The sequence below is a fragment of the Hemibagrus wyckioides genome, linkage group LG17, assembly GCF_019097595.1.
Source record: "Hemibagrus wyckioides isolate EC202008001 linkage group LG17, SWU_Hwy_1.0, whole genome shotgun sequence".
NCBI lineage: Eukaryota > Metazoa > Chordata > Actinopteri > Siluriformes > Bagridae > Hemibagrus > Hemibagrus wyckioides.
Genome location: NC_080726.1, coordinates 16,989,919 through 17,010,887, shown reverse-complemented (window position 1 = coordinate 17,010,887; position 20,969 = coordinate 16,989,919). Strand labels below are relative to the sequence as shown.

The window sequence follows — 20,969 nt, the reverse complement described above, 5'->3', positions numbered from 1 at the left end:
GACTTTTGAATAGAATTGTAAAGTCTGGGTGCCCCCACCCAGTGCAGGGCTCGAACCTGGAGCTCCCTGGTCGCCATGTGTGCCCGCACGCCATGGAGTCAGACTCATATGTGGTATTCAAACAAGCACTGTTTTATTAACAAAAACACAATAAATGTGGCAGACTAACCTGGTAACTAAGACATGACAGTGAATAACAGAAACAGAAACAATGACAGACAAAGACAGGTACAACAGGATCCCTCTATATAGGGCAGAACATTAGGGCTAATGAGGAACAGGTGACACGGTGGGAATAAGAACAATGGGGAAGGCGTGGCACAAAATATACACAACAACGCAGGCTCCAGGGATTCGCCTGCCAGCACCCTCACAAGGCCTGGCAGGGAACTGTTTAGCTGTTCCTGACATAATCCCCCCTCTAAGGCATGGCTCCTGAAGCGCCTCCAGCATAGCTGAGGGATGCTCCAGGGATAAGTGGGAGATGTAGTCCAACATAGAGGGGAGACGCAAGGTGAGATGTAGTCCATAAGTGCAATCTACAGTGATGCCCCAGAACCTGGGGGCAAGGTGACATCCGACACGGGCAGGAGGCGGAAGGGAAGCGTCCTCCACCTGAATTGCCAAGCGGCGTCCTCCACGGAACCCCATTGTAGAGTGGCGTCCTCGGCTGGCAGGATGGTGGAACTATGCTTCCATAGGGTCTGATAAAAAGGGAGTGTCCCCCACAAGACATGGGATCGAGTGGCGCCCTCTATGAAACTCCATTGTGGAGCAGCATCCTTGACCTGGACAAAGATGGGGGGACCTCCCTGGGGAAACAGTCCACCTGCTTGAAACAAAAGGGCTTCCCAGGCAGGTGGGCTGCCAGATGTCATCCACTGGTAGTCCAGGGCCCTTGCTAACAGACTGCAGATCCTTGCCGGAGACAGGAGCTCACTGGAGAATATCACTGGATCTTCTAAAGCGGTTGGTCATTCTGTAATGTCCAGGCATCCCCGCCCAGTGCAGGGCTCAAACCCGGTGCTCCCTGGCCACCATGTGGGCCTGCACGCCATGGAGTCATACCCATATGCTGGATTCAAACAAGCACTGCTTTATTAACATAAACACAAGACATGACAGCGAACAGAAACAATGATTGACAAAGACAGGTACAACAGGATCCATATATATATATATATATATATATACGTATATATATATAGGGCAGAACATTAGGGCTAATGAGAAACAGGTGACACGGCAGGAATGAGAACAATGGGGAAGGCATGGCACAAAATACACACAACAACGCAGGCTCCAAAGATTCGCCTGCCAGCACCCCCTCCAGGTCTGGCAGGGAACTGTCAAGCTGTTCCTGACATAACCCCCCCTCTAATGCTCGGCTCCTGAAGCACCTCCAGCGTAGCTGAGGGACGCCCCAGGGATAAGTGGGACATGTAGTCCAACATAGAGGGGAGACGCAAGGAGAGATGTAGTCCATAAGTGCAGTCTACAGCAATGCCCCAGGTCCTGGGGACACGGTGACATCCAACACGGGCAGAAGGCGGGAGGGAAGCATCCTCCAACTGGATTGCCGAGCGGCATCCTCCACGGAACTTCATCGTGGAGCGGCATCCTCAACCTGGACAAAGATGGGGGCACTTCCCTGGGGAAATGGGGAAGGAGTCCACCTGCTCAAAACAAAACAGCTTCCGAGGCAGGTGGGCCACGGGATGTCATCCACTGGTAGTCCAAGGCTCTCACTAGCAGACTGCAGATCCTTGCTGGAGACAGGAAGTTACTGGAGAAACCCTCTGGGTCTTCAAAAGCGGTTGATCATTCTGTATCGTCCAGGCACCCCCACCCAGTGCGGGGCTCAAACCCGGAGCTCCCTGGTTGCCGCGTGCACCCACACTCCAGGGAGTCAGACCCATACGAAGTATTCAAACAAGCACTACTTCATTAACATAAACACAAGACATGGGGCCGACAAAGACAGGTACAACAGGATCCCTATATAAATAGGGCAGAACATTAGGGCTAATGAGAAACAGTTGACACGGCGGGAATGAGAACAATGGGGAAGGCATGGCACAAAATACACACAACGGCAACTCTACAGATTCGCTTGCCAGCACCCCCTCCAGGTCTGGTAGGGAACTGTCCAGTTGTTTCTGACAAGAATAATATACGTGAGGCCGGATTAGAATAGTTCAGATGACCACAAAATAAAATTGGTGACATTATAATAGACATTACACCACAAGAATTTAAAGAACATCAGAGGGTAATAGGAGACATCTTAATAAGTGATACACATCAGGATAAAGTAATGCAGATGAATCGGAATAGAACAGAAAGCATTCTATTAGAATACTGTATAAAATACAGTATCAGTGCTGAATAGCACAGATGGCTTTAACATCTATTAGTAATTAATTAGCTCAGCTAATCTGATCTGATGACACATGTATCATTGTGATATCACCTGTTCTGTTCTGATGTCATCTCTCCAGGTTTATTCTCACATCCTTTATTATTGAATCAATTTTACCACCTAATCAGTTATATATTAGTTCAAGTGATAAATCCATATCAACTTTAAAAACATCCCATCCCTTGTTCTTGTAGAAAGCTAGAAACCAGGTCCTAAACTTCTGAACATGAACATGTATGTAAAATCTCAGAAAAACAAAGAGGAAGGAAGCTATTGAAGGAAAATTGCTGTGACCTCCAGAATGTGGATGCTTTAAAACAAATCATTCCAAATCAAGTCCAAATATTTGAGTCAATCTTCAGTCCAATTAGTCCAATTCAGTCCAATCCTACAATACTGCTAGATGCACTGTGCTACATCAAACTCTCAGATGGGGCTAAACTTAACACTGCTCTTTGTGAGCTGATGGATTTCATGTATTACTGTTGCATCATTTAAACATGTTAAACCTGTCTACATTCATCTGTCCATGTTGTGTCCATCATTCACCTCCAACTATCCAAACATTTGATCAAATGTAAACCAAACAAAGGCAGATGAACCCACAAGAATAAACATTTTCTTCTCAACTCTTCTTGTCTAGTTCACATTAAGTTGCTGAAATGTTATGGTTTTTCTGCAGTGTGTACTAAGAGTGACCTGAGGTCAGGTTTGTGGAGCTTTGGATATAGAATCCTGGGAAAGTATCACATGGCAGAATATTTGTGTAACCTTTGTGTGATCTGATAAAGTTTGTCAGAAGGCCATTGATCAGGTCCTTCGCATGAGTCACATGAAATATTGTTTCTATTGTAACCACCATGTTTATCATCTTCAGTTGTTACTAAAACACTTATATCCTTTATATTTCTAGGACAATGGAGTTATTATAATTTTGTTCGATTGTATACTATGTACAATATTGCTACAATGTCATGTGACCATAGTTTATTTATTTAGCCACATCTGAATGTTTGCTCTGTTGTCTTGCCAAAACTTTGATAATGCTAAAAATAATGAAAAAAAAAAACTAGCCCTGTAGATAAGGAGGTTGCTATAAAAAGAGCAAAAAGTGTAGATAGTTTGCACAAATTCCTGACAGACTCACTAGACTGTGAGTGTTTAAACCGTTCATTCATGTTGTCTGGTGGTTTTCTGTGTGTTCTTGTAGGCTCCTTGCTGGGACTAAGCCACAGTGATGTGGTGTCTGACTTTAGCGATGAGCCTGAGTGTATAAAGTACTTCTACAAAGGGAAGGTGCCTCAGTGGGGGTCGGACACACCCGGCGCTACCCATCTCTGCCAGCGCTTCCAGAACCGGTTTCATTTTGCCACGCTGTATGACACACACCATCGCATTGCTGTCTACTCGGCATACATTTTTGAGCCCAGCAGCGGTGGAGGCAGAGAGAAGCGCTGGTTTGTGGAGCCCCAGGTGAGGGCTGGAGGCTGACAGATTCAGGATGTGTACGGGAACACATCTTTCCTTCTTAAACTCTCTTATAAGACTGCATATTTCTGACAAAATTCTTTTTGTCCTCGGAAGAGTGGAATTGAATGTTTACTACATGTCAGTTTTTACACTGGAATCTGTCTTGTGTATATTGTGTACCCTTCATGTTTTACACTTGTGTTTTGTTTCAGTTGGTGAATCAGAACTGGGCAGGGGAAATGAGAGAGGGATACTGGCTTGGACAGGACAATCCTGGTGTCTACTTGGGCGAGAGACAGGCTCTGAATGAGGATTTCACGCACTCAGGGTTTGATCGTGGTCACCTCAATCCTAATGGACACCATGCAGGTCTGTACTGATTACAGCTGACTGCTGAATGCTGATGAAGTGGTTTCAATACATTATTTATATCAACACACATGTAAGAGTACTTCAAAAGAAAATATGAAAGCTTAATTTTTTTTATATTATTTGCACTTAACCCAAATATCCCTGAATATCCTGCCCCATTATTACCCTTTTGTCATATTTATTGACTCCTCCCTTTTGTTTTGTTCATGGTTTTAGTCATTTAATCAATGTCATGCTTGTTATATCAGTGGTAATGTAGTCTATGTTAATTTAGTGACCTTACCCTCTTGTCAACCCAGTGCCGAGCCGTAATGCTACGTTCACCCTCACAAACGTGGTGCCTCAGAACCCAAAACTGAACCAGAAATCTTGGGCCAATCATGAGTCCACGCTGGCGAAGATGTTCAGCACTCAGTGTGACAAGGCCTACGTGCTGGTCGGTGCCATTCCCTCTGCTGACAACTGGATCATCAAGAATAATGTTAAACGTGTCAATATCCCAGAATACATGTGGAATGCTTACTGCTGCATTGATAGCAATGGCTCTCCCGTTCGCAGTGGAGCTGCATTCGCCCTCAACACTGAGCAGAACCTCGTTGAGCAGTGCACGCTGAGTGAAATGGTTAGCTTCCTCCAGCAATACTCCAACACACCAGTAGGAGAGCTGTTCCAAAATCAATGCCAGTAACAGCTTCCCATACTGCTTATTCACTTTTACAGCTTGACATGGGATAGCCAGCAGAAATCCATCTAAATTGTATATCTGTTTACCGGTTTTGGTATTTTTGGTGAGCCACAACTAAACCTTGATCCTCCCTGTCCAGTAAAAACAATATTAAAAATAATCATACAGACACAAGTCATGAGTGTCCGTTAATGTTCACATCAATCATCAGATTAGAGGAAAAATTAATGGCTTTAACTGTGGCGTGGTTGTTGGTATCATATGAGCTGGTTTGAGTATTTCAGAAAATGCTGATCTCCTAGAATTTTCATACAACAGTCTCTAGAGTTTATTCATATTGGTGTGAAAAACAAACAAACAAAAAAAAAACCACTGCGTGAGACACTATACAGCTGTGATGAGCAGAAAAGCATCACCATGTAACATTAGAGGCAGGAAACAGGAACAGGAATCTGAGGCTCCACTCAGCACAGACTGACCCAAAGTGGACAGCTGAAAATTTAAAAAAAGACCAGATGGTTGTTCCAGTCATTGCTCACTGTACAGTTTTTTTGATATTGTGTCTCATATCTCCATTCTTATGTTCCATAGCAACATGTTTAAATGTAACATCTATGAGAATACATGAAAACATACTAACTTTTTATACTACCTTTCCACAAATTCCAGAGAGTCTAGTGAGGAAACAGCTCTTTATAGTGTCTGTAAAATGAACTAACCTGTTTTCTGGACATTCTACAATCAATAAACTAATCGAATTGTTGACACATTGCTGTGTTATAAGAGGAATAAAACACTCTGGGACTTGTTGTTATTGGAATATATCCTTGTGGTAGTAAGTGGAACTCTATTCTACGTCATGCAACATTACACACACTGTTGTTGCATTCCTATAGAATTTACACGCCAATGAAGCCACTGGTTTAGATGGAAATCTCAAGAGTGTAATTTTGCTGTATGACTGAAACTTCTATTTATATCACTGGTACTGTTACTGACATTTTTTGATCAAAGATTTAAAAACGTAAAATCAAATGAATTGTTGGGTGCTGTGTGATCACTCTCTGTGGCTCTTTCTACTACAGAGAGGATCTCTCAAGAAATAAAACAGAATATGATTTAAAAAATACATTTATTATTATTATTATTATTATTATTATTATTATTATTGTTGTTGTTGTTATTATTATAAATGTCTTATGTCAGTCCAGACCTCTGTGTGGATTGGACATACAACAATTTTAATAAATCACAATTCCAAAATTTGTCGCTTGAAATATTTTTGTTTTTAAATCAATGTACTGAGTATACAATGTCAATTACTTACTCATGATTTCAATGAAACATTCACAGTCTCCACCTGCTGGTGTAAATGTGTAATGCACGGAAAGAGTCACCGAACGAGTCAGTGAATGAATCTGAATGAATCTTTTTGGCGAACAGAATCAAACGATTCAAAAGAGCCACGGAGATGTCTCGAATTTACCGCCTCTTAGTTTCCCACATCTACACAATCTTAAGCAGGTGGTTTTAATGTTATGGTTGATCGGTGGGTACATGCTATATGTGTATACGCCAACAGAGCAAACAGAATCCCGCCTCCTGTCAGAGGATTGGCTGAAACAAATAAAACGATCCCGCCTCCTGTGAACGGATTGGATGACATGCGCAAAGAGTCAAATGATTGGTCAGTGTAGTATGCGGTAGCGTGCAGTTTTGGACACAGACTCGGACAAAGTGAGGTCTAAGAAGTTCATAAGGAGGTTTAGCTAAACATTTCACTGATTGCCTGCGTGAGTGTGATTATAATTCTTACACATGCTTATCTTGGTTTTATTGCATAAACGGAGATACGATAATACACTGAGATGTCGTCTGTTGTGGTATCTACTTGAGCTGATTTGTATGTAGCTACCGTCTCGCGCTAGCTGTGTTTATTCATAACAATGCTTTAACTACAGAAGAGGTCAGGCGGATAGAACAATAACGCAAGCGATTATGTTAGCAAAACATAAACAGGTTTAGGTGTGGTTGTAAAGGTGAACCTTTTAATAAATCCTCACCTGTCTGATGTGAGCAGTGTGCAGTGAGCATGCAGTGTGTGCTGGTGAGTGCAGCAGGAGCCCGGATACAGCTCCCTGACGCACGTGCCCTGATTTTGGGTCGAAGTCCTGAGTCCGGAGTGAAGGATAAGAAATGTTCAAGACACCAAGGTAATCTATCTATGGCTAAGAATGGAATAACACACTTCTGTTATCTGTACCTATCACCTACTAAAGTGTTCAAGAGGAAGAAAACAAATGGGGATCATTGATTGGTTATTGGGAACACTGGGAGCCTCCATCATTAATAACCAGGTCAAAGTCACTGAAATTATTCACAATTCTCAAACTCTTGGCCTTTACCTGTGTGATTGTGATGTACACTTTGTGTTGCTTCCACTTGATGGGCTGATTAGATAATTGCATGAATTGACAGGTGCACAGGTGTTAAAATGGCTAGTGAGTGTATAAATACAAGTCTACAAAAAAGATCGGTGGCCGAGAAGTGCAAAACACAAAAAATCAGAAAACAAAATGACAAATCAGAAAGCAAAATAACAAATCCAAAAACACAACACAATTTTCTTTTTTTATTCTTTTCCTTTTTCTCAGTTGCTATGTTTGCTTGTTCAGTTGTTGTGCGCTATTTTCTGTATTCTGTTTCCGAACAATAAAAAACAAACAAAAAAAACACAACACAATTTAAACAAACCGGAAAGGTTAAGGATAGTTTGCGAAAGGAATTCTTACCGCTGATTGGAAGAGACGTCTGTCACTCAGAATATACAGGAAGTCCAGCAGTAGAAAGTTGATTTGTGTGTGTATATGAACACAGCTCTGCTCTTATAACGCTCCTTACGTTGTTTAATCTGGAATTGTTTGGTGTTCGAAACATACCTGCGTTCTTTAGGTGTTTTTACACATCACATCTCGCATCAGATGACATTTTAGACATCTTTATGCCATGATGTGCTGTGAGTATATCCAAAATCATGGCATATGAATGTCCATTTCCAAAGTAGCAATGAATAAATTCTATTTTCTTAATACATGTACAAGAAATAGTTATATACACAATTTCCAGCTTCTTGTATATCTTAAGTGATAGATGTCTCATCCAATCAGCGGTAAGAATTTCATTTGCAAACTATACCTACCTTTCCTGTTTGTCTGAATTGTTGTTGTGTTTTTGGATTTGTTATTTTGTTTTTCGAGACTTATTTTGTTTTGCACTTCTCAGCCACTGTAAAAAGGCCTTAGTTTTGACAGAGTTTAGTACAGTAATAAGCACTTTTAGGTGCAGCTGTAAATTTGCTAGCTGATTGTTAACTCCTTTATTTTGCTTTTCTCTTTTGTAGTCAAACTTGTAGCTGACTATGCTAATCAAGAGGTTCTTGTGACCCAGGTAATAATAAATAATTTTATACTGTTAAAATCATGAATAGGTAAAGTATCTTTTGATTTTCAATCCACACATCTAACATGACCCCCATTTTTTTATTTACTATCCAGCTTGGTCCAAACCCATCTTCAGTGGACGGGCAGGCTCTGGGTCGTGGCCAGTCTGGACACCTGAGTGTAAACAGCACACTGTACCTAGTAAACCAGAGTTACCCCTTCACTGTGCAGTTTTCTGACTCAGCTGACAAGAAGACGGGAAAAGGAACAGATGATAAGGAGAGAACAGAGAAAGCCTTGGATAGTAATGTTATGAATGTTCAGCAGAAGAGGAACATCCAGGATTTCTTTGTTTCTTCACCTAAGAAGGTACCTATGAATCTATTATAGTTTCAGATAAAAAAGAAATACATTGTACAGAATAAAAGAATGCACTATTATGTTGTGTATGCTCTATAATATTTCCTAAGTCAACAAAAAGAACGCTTGATTCTGAAGATGATGCATCTGATGCTAAACGTGGACGCACATCGGAGAAATCCGGTGAGGATGAAGAGAACCTGTTGGAGGAGAAACTCAGACAGCTGCAGCAGTTTGCACAAAGCACAAGCACACAACAGTCACCATCACAGCCCTCTGGCACTGCGCCTTCTGCCTGCTTGAAGAGTCACTGGCAGCAGATCGGCAATCTCCTGCTCTACACTGCGGCAGGAGTTGCTGGAAGCTCCAAGGTGAGAATCAGTGAGGAGGCTATCAGAGTTACTAATCCCCGAAACATCCAATTTATGTTCAACAACTTAATGATCATTATCAGATTTGTGGTGATATTTTTAATAGTAATATATCGAGTGACTCACAAAGCTCATAGATTTTGGGCAAATAGTTAAGCTTGAATCAGCATCTTTTTATGTTGGTTAATTAGTCCCTCTAAATCTCTCCTCTGCTTTGGTGCTACTTCGTAAGTGAGGATTAAAACACAATGCGATTTATTCAAATGTTACATGAAAATAATCAGTGCTTGGTGTGATGTTTCAGCATTACCTCAAGTCTTCTGTTCCGCTTTTACAACAGCACTTGAGTATACTAGAGTACATCTAGAGCCTGAATATAATCCTGATTTGCCTTGCGGCTGTGCTACTGTCAGAGATGCTGTTAAACAATTAATCAACACCTTCTGACCAATCAGGTTTGAGAACTCAACATTGCTGTGGTATAAATGTGCATATCTTATCCTGACTGCTTATTAAAGCAATGAACTAAGAAAGGTGACAGTACTGAGGAAGTATAAGTGACTGTATGTGTTTGTTAACTTGCTGCTTGATCTTATATTGAAATTCACACTCTAGCGTCATATTCGTTCTAACTCAGATAGCAGGGTTCGACATTGATGGCTGCATTATTACTACAAAGTCAGGGAAGGTCTTTCCCACCGGCCCGGATGACTGGAAGTAAGTCTGATTTGTATAAAATGTTGGAATCTCCTCATACAGTGCTTGGTATTGTACTGTTACATTTCTGCACTTTGATTTTCTTTAGGATCCTTTTCCCAGAGATTAAACCCAAACTGAGCGCTCTGTTAAAGGAAGGGTTCAAGGTGTGTTAAGTTCAATTAAGTTATTGCTGCACACAGAACAAATTTTTATGCATCACATTCACAGCCATAGACAGTAGGACACACAAGTAAAAAGGTTGTTAACAGTCTGTATCAGGGAAAATCTGTGTGTGTAAATATGAATGTTTGTCACTGTGTAGGTGGTGTTTTTTACCAATCAAATGGGAATTGCTCGAGGAAAACTCAGACCAGAAGTGTTCAAGTCTAAAGTTGAGGATATTCTTGAGACACTGAAATTACCTGTGCAGGTTTGTGAGGAATATAAATCATAATACTGTATTTTAGAGGCTTAAACAGATCCAAATAAGGTTAAATAGCTCTCCTGTATATGGTGTGAATGTAACACATGCATGATGTATTTCAGGTGTTTGTCGCAGCAGGTCCAGGAATTTACAGAAAACCAGTCACAGGAATGTGGGAGCACTTATGTGAGAAGGTGAGTTTATTTTTGGAGAAATTTCATATTTCGCTACTCAAAGTGCAAAGAATTCACAGCTTCTCTGTGTACCTGTCTAATGCTGAGTTTACACTGCACGACTTTTCAGTCGCCGACTAGTTTTGCAAAGTCACAGACTAGTTCTGCAAAATCAATGCAAAGTGGAACTTGTGCACACGAGTGAATCGCGCAGTGTGAATAATCAAAAACTCTATCTGAGTGAGTCGCCGATGAGTTGTGCAGTGTGAAGGGAGTTCTGACTGAAAAATACCTCAGCGATGACCTACAGCCAATGAGAGAGAAAGATACAGGGCAGCGGGCGGTTCTGGGAGGAGTTATAGACCACAATATCAGCAAGCATGGCTTCAGCTGGAGCACAATATTATAGTTTAATAGAGTTTATAGGTTTTTCTCAGAAAAAATGCCTTAAATATAGTTATCAGTATAAATAAAAAGCTTTACAATAGCACCAAACAGAAATAAAGCAAAAACATTTGCTTGACCAGCCACAGCAGCACATTGCAAAATGATTTATTTGTTTAATTATGCAGAACGCACAATCCTTGTTCCCTGCACTGACCATTTGGATCACGAACGGTACCGTTTCCAGTCTTGCGCGAGAATCCTGATCTCACGTGTGAATTTGCGTTATTTCCTTATTATTTCTCCCATATGTTTGGTTGTGAAACGCAGTTTGTGGACCAGCCGGAGTTGTAGGTGATTCTTCCTATTGTGAAGTCATACAGTGTGAAAGTTCCTGTCGCCGATCAGTTGTGCAGTGTGAACACAGCAGTGACTGAATGCTACCCTAAATAGTCATGCAGTGTGAAAGCAACAGTGATCCGATGACTTGAAAATTGCACAGTGTGAACTCGGCATTAATTATCAAGAAAGACGACAAAGAAAAGTCACGCTGATTAACATGGTGAACTCAATACCAAGCTTCCATTCTAAACCAGTAAACTAGTACTGTTCATCAGTCTAATGACTGTGTCCTGCATTTTTGAACACTACTAAATTCAAGACAAATTGATTTTCTTATATGCAACTACTGTATATGCTGTTTTATATAATTTTTGATATTTATATAAAAGGTGAAATTATTCATGAGGAAAATGTTGAAAAAGCAGATTCTTTTTTTTTTATGACCAGATTTGACTGTATATGTTACTCTGATGAATAAAGGCCTGTGGGGTGAAGTTTCTGACATTTGCAAATGATCTATAATATACACTGTGTTTTCCAGGCAAACAATGGAATAATTGTGAATAAATCCCAGAGTGTTTATGTTGGAGGTGAGTGTCTGTGGAAGGAAGTGTTTTGTAAATGCCTGGTTCCAGTGAAGCTCGTTTTAATCTTAATTTCTTAAGAAAAACAGAGAATTAAATGAATCCGCAAAAATAATTTTTGAAAGATTTTCTGTGATTTAACCCCTCATCCTGAACTGCCCAAAAATAAAGGCTTATTATTCAGACTTTTTGATAGCTTATACTGATGCATTCAGGGTTTTTAAAAGGGGAATTTGAAGACCTGATACTGGACCCAGCTATTTAAAGTAAATTAGTAAATGATTTGCTCTTCACGGTTTTTTTGGACTAGATGCAGCAGGTCGTCCTGTAAATTGGGCTCCAGGGAAGAAGAAGAAGGACTTCTCCTGTAGTGACCGGCTGGTGAGATGCAGCCCATGGCCACTACTTGCTTACAGTAGTGATGAACATAAAGTAGCACATTTTACTGCTTACTTTGTATAAGATATTAACACAAATGTGTTCTTAAAAGTTGATGCACATTATTTATTGTTCACTTTCCTGAGGACTTCTTTTATCCTGAGGATAAAATTTTAAATGGCATATTTCTTTCATTTTGTTTCTAGTTTGCTCTGAACATTGGTATACAGTTTCACACTCCAGAGGAGTTCTTCCTTGGTTGGAAAGCTGCTCCCTATGATTTGCCATCATTTGATCCGGTGAGCTGTGGAATTGCTTGTCTGTGTTTGCCTCTGTACAGATTTACTCAGTGTATTTATGCTTAGTTGAACTGGATCTTAGCTGATTGGACCTGAATGGACCACATGACACTGTGATACTGTGTTCACATTTACATGACACTGTGAATTAGTATAATTATTCACTGTAGAATTTTATAACCTGCAGAGAGGTTTAGACCCAAAGGGACGTCTGTATGACCCTCCTACTGCCTCGCTCACTTCTACCTGCCAGGAAATCATTGTTGCTGTTGGATTCCCTGGTTGTAAGTTTTTTTTTTTTTTTTGTGAAAGGTTTCTTAAATGCTTTTGTAGCTTGACAAAAATCCTATTAAATGACCTTACCCTTGTGTTTACTTTTGCAGCTGGCAAATCCACTTTTTTTCAAACCCACATCATTCCTAAGGGATACGTGTACATAAACAGGGTGAGTATATGAGGGGTCATGCCACCTCAACACTCCTGAGGTGGTGTATTTAGTGCTAGATTCTTTTCAGAAGTCCAGATTAAAAGCTTGTTTATTTAAAAAGGTATGCACATAGTGTCAGCCTGTCTATAACTGCAGTTTTAAAATAAGAACACTATTAAAATGATGTGAAGTTAAATCTATATTTTAACAGCTCTGGTATAAAAAGCTCTAATTCTTTCACACAATAGATCTGTACTGATTTTCATTACTTGCCTAAAATTTAAAGAGTTGGAGTTTTTTTTTTTTTCTCAATTTTACATTGGAAAGGGAAACATCTGGGTTAGACTAATGAATTACACACCTATCCAAATATTGAGAAACAGTGAGAGATTCTTTTACACCATGGGTGTCCAATCATATCCACAAAGGGCCGGTGTGGATGCAGGTTTTCATACCAATCCAGCAAAAGTCACACCTGATTCCACCTATTTAATCAATTGATCTTGGCTTTCAGTAGACTCAGGTGTGGCTTCTTCATGGACTAAATGAAAACCTGCACCCACACCGATCCTATCCAGGTAAGATTGGACACTCCTCTTCTAGATAATAATGATGATAACGATGATGATGATGAGGTATTCTTGCTAGGACACACTGGGGTCATGGCAGCACTGTGTGTCAGCATGTGAACGTGCACTGAAGGAAGGACACAGTGTGGCTGTGGACAACACTAATCCTGACCTCGAGTCTCGAAAGCGGTGCATATTTTAGTTTCTTTACTGATCAGTGTTTTTTTTAAGCTATTGCTATAGATTATACTCTCAAAGTTCATGGCACTAAGGAAGATCTGACCTGCTCCATGCTTCCCTTCACAGGTATTTGGATGTCAGTAAGAGTGCTGGAGTTCCCTGCCGATGCTTTAACTTCGCTGCCTCTCTGGAACAAGCCAAGCACAATAACAGGGTGGGCAGAGTCTTCTCTGTCATGTGGTGTTGCTGCAGGTTACACCACATGATTTGCTTGACTTATTAACCTGCCTGTACATTTGACTTTATTAATGTGGCTTCTACATTTTGGTCACAGATTCATGGTGAAAGTGTTAAAGTAAACTGCAAATTTAAGAGAGTGCTAAAATGATCAGTAATTTTCTTAAAATATTTCAGGCAAATGTTATTTTTACGTATGCTCTCTATCCCAGTGTAACATCTTCAGTGGTGCGTCCCGCTCTCTGGTGAATCCAGCAGAGTTTTCTCATCTTCAGGCCCATTTTACATACCAGGAAAAACTACTGGCAATCTATCATCAGCAGTTCACCCAGCTACAGGTCACGAATGAGCAACTAACTAATTCCGTTACAGTACTGAGATCTGAGCTCACCATGATGGCACTCCCAGATAAGTTTGATGGTTCATCGGATAAGTGTAGAGAATTTTCATGCCAATGCAACATTTATATCATTCACCACCCTGAATGTTACTCAAATGAGGGTGACTACATGTGCGTTAATAATGTCTACTCTTACGATTAAGGCATTGGAATAGGCATCAGCGGTGTGGGATTCTGACCCCCGAATCTGGAGCTTGTTCATCTTCTTTTCCCAACAGATTCGGGGGTTTTTTGAATACCCTGCAGGGGGTATGGACGTTTCACTTTAGCTACTTCAATTAAATCAAGGTACATACACAGCAGCTGATTACGCCATCCACCTCCGTACCTTAGCTGCACAGTAGGTGGAACGATATTGCTTTGATAGATATCTTCAGGAAAGGACTCAATCATCGCCTGCAAGCGGAGCTAGCCTCATTTACTATATCACAGTTCATTAACCTGAGCATATGATTGGACAATATGTTGTGCAACCAGTCATCTAAAGCGGCCTCCCAAGCTTACCTCTCCTTTGATGAAACCACACACTCTGCATCCTCCACAACAGCAGAACCCATGCAGCTAGGAGAGACCCAAGTCACAGCAGAGGAACGACAGAGGCGCATGCTCCCATATCTGTGCCTATATTGCAGACAACCAGGATACCACTGTGCTAACTACCCAAACAAAGCTGCTACAGTAAGTTCTACTCCTTGCCCTTATAACTTTTGTTTACCTGCTCAAGTGGGCCTAGCTCCTCTTATTGAGCCCTGGTGGACTCTAGCTTTGCAATAAACCTCATTGACCACCAAATTGTTCAGGAACTGGACATTCCTATTGTGCCATGTACCATGTAAATCAAGATCATAGCCAACCCATTGGGGCGGCTATATTACCCATCAGACCGTCCCACTAGAGCTTCAAATTTCATACAGAAACTATTACACTATTCATCACCTCCTCTCCAGCAAGCCCCATAATTTTGGGGCACTTCCTTTGTGAAAAGCCCAGAAATCGATAAGGCTTTTATGGTTCCCACTGAGGTCCTCCTGTCCAACACTTCTCCACCTAAGAGAAAAGCCCCTATCCATCCCGGAATGCCAGGCCATGGAGGACTACATTGAGGAAGCCCTAGCCTTCAGGTTTATTCGACCCTCTACCTTCCCCGCAGCGGCAGGCTTTTTTGTGGAAAAGAAGGATGCGGCCTACCTCCCTGAATAGACTAGCGGGGGCTTAATGCTATAACCGCCAAACACTCTTATCTGCTACCCTCAGCACTGGAGCAGCCAAGCTGTTCACCAAACTTGACCAGAGAAGTTCCTACAACCTTGTTTGAATCAGAGAGGCGGATGAGTGGAAAATGCCGTTTATCACTGAGGGGTCACTATGAATATGGTGATGGTGATGCCGTATGGCTTGACCAACACACCAGGAGTCGTTCAATCATTTATCAATGAACTGTTTCGTGACCTAATCACTGTCATAGTCTACAAATTGATGAAATACTTATATATTCTGAGTCCAGAGAACATGTTGGTCATGTAAGAAAAGTCCTTCTCTGCCTCCTGCAACACAGTCTGTTTGTCAATTTGTGAAGGTGGAATGTGAATTCCACCATACCATTTATATCCTTCTTGGTATATTACTGTCCATCTCCAGTGTGAAGATGGATCCATGCAAAGCACAGGCATTGACGAAATGGCCAAGGGCCACAGTGATCAAGGAGCTGCAAAAGTTCCATGGTATGGCAGCCAAGTTGTACCCCTGTGCTTATTATTCACAAAAATTTATCCCAGCATAACTCAGCTGTGACATAGGAATGGGAGTTGCTGTCGATTAAAGCCGCTCGAGAATAATGGAGGCATTGGCTTGAGTGGGCACACTGTGCAATTCAAGTAATTTCAGATCACAAGGATCTAGAATACCTCAAGGGGGTCAAGAGATGGTCAAGGAGAACCCATGCCAAGCCCTCTTCTTCACAAGGTTTAATTTCACATTCACATACTGGCCATGTACAAAAAATAGCAAGGCTGATGCATTGTCTCAACAACATGACCCCCTCCAGCCTTGCCACCGATCCTGAGTGTTTCGGGTGTATGGTCTCCCGGAGTACATTGTGTCAGATGGGGGGTCCAATTTACATCCTGTGTCTGGAGCATTCTGTTCCAGATTGAACATTAACATCAGCTTTACATCGGGGTACCATCCACAGTCTAATGGCCAAGTGGAGTGGCTTAATCAGGAGATTGGTGGCACCTCCTACTGTAGTTGAGAGCAAAATTGGTGGAGCAAGTTTATTCCTTGGACTGAGTATGCACAAAACTCATTGACTGACTCCTCCACAGGATTAACCCCCTTCCAATGCATCCTAGGGTTTGAACCACCCTGGTCAGGGGAACCTTCACATGTTCCAGCAGTAGATGACTGGTTCAGATGCAGCAGAAATATCTGGGAAGATGCTCATTTTCGGCTGCAGGGGGCAGTCAGGCACCAACGCATACAGGCTGATCAATGCCAGCTCCCACATCTTGATTACCAACATGGCCATCTAGTGTGGTTATCGACCAAGAACTTCAAGCTTCAGCTCCCATGTAAGAAATAAAGCCCGCATCTGCATTACATTCCATTTAAGGTTTTATGACAAGTGAGCCCAGTCACATACCAACGTGAACTCCCACCATCATATCAAATATCCCCATCTTTCAATGTGTCTCTGCTTAAACCTGCCAACAAAAACCCCAACCAAAATGCCCAAGTCGCTGTCTCTCCACCCCCACTGGACATAGAAGGCTCCCAACATACATAATCGGGGAGATTCTCAACTCCAGACGAAGAGGGGGTCGACTTCAGTATCTAGTGGACTGGGAGGGCTACAGCCCAGAGGAGAGATCATGGGTGGACAGGCGAGACATCCTTGACACAGGACTTGCCCCCCATCTGGGGAACACCTTAGTAGAACACTAGGAAGTGTGTACCTTCAGTTGTACCTCCTGCTCTTCACCACCAGAGGAAACCCTCACCTGAATACTGACACTTCCGGGTCATTCAGTTTACTTCCTGTGTTTTAGCCATTTAAGCCATGCTTAGGCTAAGCTAGGTGCGAAGTATCATCACTTATCCTGCATTACCAAGCCATGATTCATTGTTCGTGTTTGCTTTCCAAGTTATGACCTAGTTTCCGGTTTTGCGCTTTTGGATTTCTGTATTGGATTTGTCTGCCATGTGTATTACTGTCTTTGGGAAATTTGAACCCTGCCTGTTTCTGGTTTTTGCCTTTGCCTCATGTATTGGATTGTTTGCTATTGTTCACCATTAAACTCTACACATGGATTCTTCTACTCCTGTCTTAGCAAATACATTACAACCAGGAGGTGAAGGCATCATATTTTCAGGTTGTCTGTATTTCCTATAAATCTGTTCCAAACAGGATGAAGGTTTTTCGATTTTACAAATATCTTTAAAATTGTGATTAAGCTCATTGAGAATAATAAAAGGTTGTTCTGTACAGCTGTGGCCAAAAGTTTTGAGAAGGACACAAATATTAATTTGTCTGCTGCTTCAGTATTTTTAGATCTTTTTGTTAGATGTTACTATGGTATACTGAAGTATAATTACAAGCATTTCCTAAGTGTCAAAGGATTTTATTGACAATTACATTAAGTTTATGCAAAGAGTCAATATTTGCAGTGTTGACCCTTCTTTTTCAAGACCTCTGCAGTTTGCCCTGGCATGCTGTCAATCAACTTCTGGGCCACATCCTGACTGATGGCAGCCCATTCTTGCATAATCAATGCTTGTCATGCTCGAGTTTGTCAGAATTTGTGGGTTTTTGTTTGTCCACCCACCTCTTGAGGATTGACCACAAGTTCTCAATGGAATTAATGTCTGGGGAGTTTCCTTGCCATTGACCTGGAATTTTGATGTTTTGTTTCCCAAGCCACTTAATCACTTTTGCCTTATGGCAAGGTGCTCCATCATGCTGGAAAAGGCCTTGTTCGTCATCGAACTGTTCTTGGATGGTTGGTAGAAGTTGCTCTCGTGGTATGTTTTTGTACCATTCTTTATTCATGGCTGTGTTCCTAGGCAAAATTACTTCCTTGGCTGAGACGCAACCCCACACATCAATGGTCTCAGGATGCAGGACTGTTGGTAGCACTCACCCTTTCTTCTGCAGACAAGCTTTTTTCCAGATGCCCCACACAATTTGGAAAGGGGATTTTTCAGAGAAAATGACTTTACCCCAGTCCTCAGCAGTCCAATCCCTGTACCTTTTGCAGCATATCAGTCTGTCCCTGATGTTTTCCCTAGAGAAAAGTGTCTTCTTTGCTGCCATTCTTGACACCAGGCTGTCCTCCAAAAGTCTTCTCCTCACTGTGCATGCAGATCCAGTCACACCTGCCTGCTGCCCTTCCTGAGCAAGCACTGGTGGTGCCCCGATCCCACAGCTGAATCAACTTTAGGAGACAGTCCTGGCACTTGCTGGACTTATTTGGCCGCCTTGAAGCCTTCTTCACAACAATTGAACCTCTCTCCTTCAGTTCTTGATCAGATAAATGGTTGATTTGGGTGCAATCTTACTAGCAGCAATATCTTTGCCTGTGAATCCCTTTTTGTGCAAACCAATGATGACTGCACTTGTTTCCTTGCAGGAAACCATGGTTAACAGAGGAAGAACAATGATTTCAAGCACCACTGTCCTTTTAAAGCTTCTAATCTGTTATTCTAACTCAATCAGCAGGACAGAGTGATCTCCAGCCTCTTCATCACCCTTGTTAACGAGAGAACCATTGACATGACAGCTGGTCCTTTTATGGCAGGGCTGAAATGCAGTGGAAATGTTTTTTTCGGATTAAGTTCAATTTCATGGCAAAGAGGGACTTCATCTGATTACTCTTCATAACATTCTGGAGTATATGCAACTTGCCATCTTAAAAACTGAGGCAGCAGACTTTGTGAAAATTAACACTGTGTCATCCTCAAAAGGTTTAGCCACAGCTGTACAATACAATACAACACAGGAATTAAATGCTATAGTGATTACAGATCAAATCTGTGCAGCAGGAATCACATGGAGGGATCCTAAAGGTCCAGGACTTCAACTGTGTCTTATGTAATGTGCTCATTTCTCATTTTTCACTATTCCAGTTTAGAGAGATGGTTCCTTCAGCCACCAAGCACGCTCCTGTCAATGACATGGTCTTCCACAGCTACAAGTGAGTGAACACTGCAGTAAATGCAATTCTGCCTTTAACACTTCGTCCAAGTAATGCCCCACGTACCAGGACCAGTCCGATACACGGTCAAATCCGGCCCAACTAATGAATTTTGAATCCATTTTCTAAATTGGAATAGGGGAAAAATCTGAAAGATTAGAATAACTAATGGAGGAGTTTCACTGAAAAGACCATCAATACTTACCCAGTCACAACTTACATTTTAATTTATAAATATTTTCCAAACTCTACTGATTTCCCCATTTAAAGAGATTCATGATCATTCATAACCCCAGTTCAGATGGAGGGAACATGGAGTGTGTAAGCCACTGTGTATATAGTAAAGACCAGAATTTGGAGGTTTTTTCTTAATGAATTAATTTTCTAAATGTATTCTGTAGTGTTGCTAATATATATTTATTTTGCCTGTGCATTCAGAATGTGCCTTTCACATAAATCAACATATTTATAACTTGTTCTTGATGTTACTGGTCACCTAGCTTTACACTGGGCACAGTGAATTGTGGATAACCCCTGATTGTTTGTGTGTGTGTGTAGGAAGAAATATGTGGCTCCTGCTCTATCAGAGGGCTTCTCTGAAATTCTGCAGATCCACTTTGTTCCCAGTTTTCCTGATCATCGGTCTGAGGAGCTTTTCAGGCAGTTCTCTGAGGGCTGAACAGAGAAAGTGACCACAGGATGGACACCAAAATGCAAAGAATCTCTAGTATCAGTACAGTTCTGCAACATTAATGCTGAGTTCTTGAGTTCTGCTGTTTTATCTACTGATGTGTGTCTGCGTCATTCCCTTGTGTGTCTTCATTTTGAAAAAATCTACAACAAACACATCTGCTGCTTTTTTAAAGTGACAGAACATCTAATGCTAAGTTTATTCTGGGATTGCAAAAAAGAGACATGATTTATAGGTTTACAGGAAAAGAAAAAATTTTACCATTTAGTTTGAAAGCAATTCTTTTATTAAACAATGAATAAAACAGAATGAATAGACTGTTTGGCTACTTAAGATTATTTTATTATACTGATTGATTTGATAAGTTTAATTTTTGCACAATACACTGACTTGTGAGCATGTGGAGTAGTTTGCACAACAAATACATGATATGATCAGTTAAGCAATGTAGAACATGAAACTGTTAAAAGAATGACAGTTTTACAGTTTCACCAAAAACAAATAGAGCTGATGGGTTGATGTTAGTTCCCCAGAGCAAATCATTAGATGAGCAAAAAACGTACAGCAATAAAGTGATTTTCTTAGAGTAAATGAAGCAGTTTCACTACAGAGCTGATCGCATTACATGGATATATGATCATTTCTCCACTCATACACCTTTAACATACTTATTTGCAAACACTGTGTTCATACTGCAGTGAAATGTGTCCTGGATCCGATGTGTTTTATATGTGACACAGATAATAATAAAAAAAAATCTTATTTTTAACTTTGACTTTCAGCTTACTTTTACTAAATCAGTTACGTGACTGATATGTGACAGTCTGAAGATTTGAATTATTAGATTTTTGTCTTTTTTATTGTTTATCA

At 41.1% G+C, this 20,969-nt stretch overlaps 2 protein-coding genes across 2 annotated transcripts; both read left to right on the top strand.

Annotated features, from left to right (window-relative positions):
* The first annotated feature begins 3,548 nt into the window (after nucleotides 1–3,548).
* Nucleotides 3,549–5,123, top strand: si:dkey-243k1.3 (endonuclease domain-containing 1 protein-like). The gene is made up of 3 exons (XM_058413021.1): nucleotides 3,549–3,895; nucleotides 4,105–4,261; nucleotides 4,564–5,123. The coding sequence occupies exons 1-3, from the start codon at nucleotides 3,599–3,601 to the stop codon at nucleotides 4,950–4,952; spliced, it is 843 nt and encodes a 280-aa protein (XP_058269004.1). The 5' UTR covers nucleotides 3,549–3,598; the 3' UTR covers nucleotides 4,953–5,123.
* A 1,493-nt stretch (nucleotides 5,124–6,616) lies between these two features.
* On the top strand, nucleotides 6,617–20,868 carry pnkp (polynucleotide kinase 3'-phosphatase). Its single transcript, XM_058413015.1, has 18 exons — nucleotides 6,617–6,742; nucleotides 7,030–7,162; nucleotides 8,350–8,396; nucleotides 8,504–8,758; nucleotides 8,860–9,120; nucleotides 9,758–9,837; nucleotides 9,926–9,983; nucleotides 10,142–10,249; nucleotides 10,366–10,437; nucleotides 11,684–11,732; nucleotides 12,037–12,107; nucleotides 12,311–12,403; nucleotides 12,591–12,687; nucleotides 12,787–12,848; nucleotides 13,479–13,588; nucleotides 13,706–13,793; nucleotides 19,341–19,408; nucleotides 19,967–20,868. Exons 2-18 carry the CDS (start codon nucleotides 7,042–7,044, stop codon nucleotides 20,085–20,087), a joined length of 1,761 nt encoding a protein of 586 aa, XP_058268998.1. The 5' UTR covers nucleotides 6,617–6,742; nucleotides 7,030–7,041; the 3' UTR covers nucleotides 20,088–20,868.
* The last annotated feature ends 101 nt before the right edge of the window (nucleotides 20,869–20,969 follow it).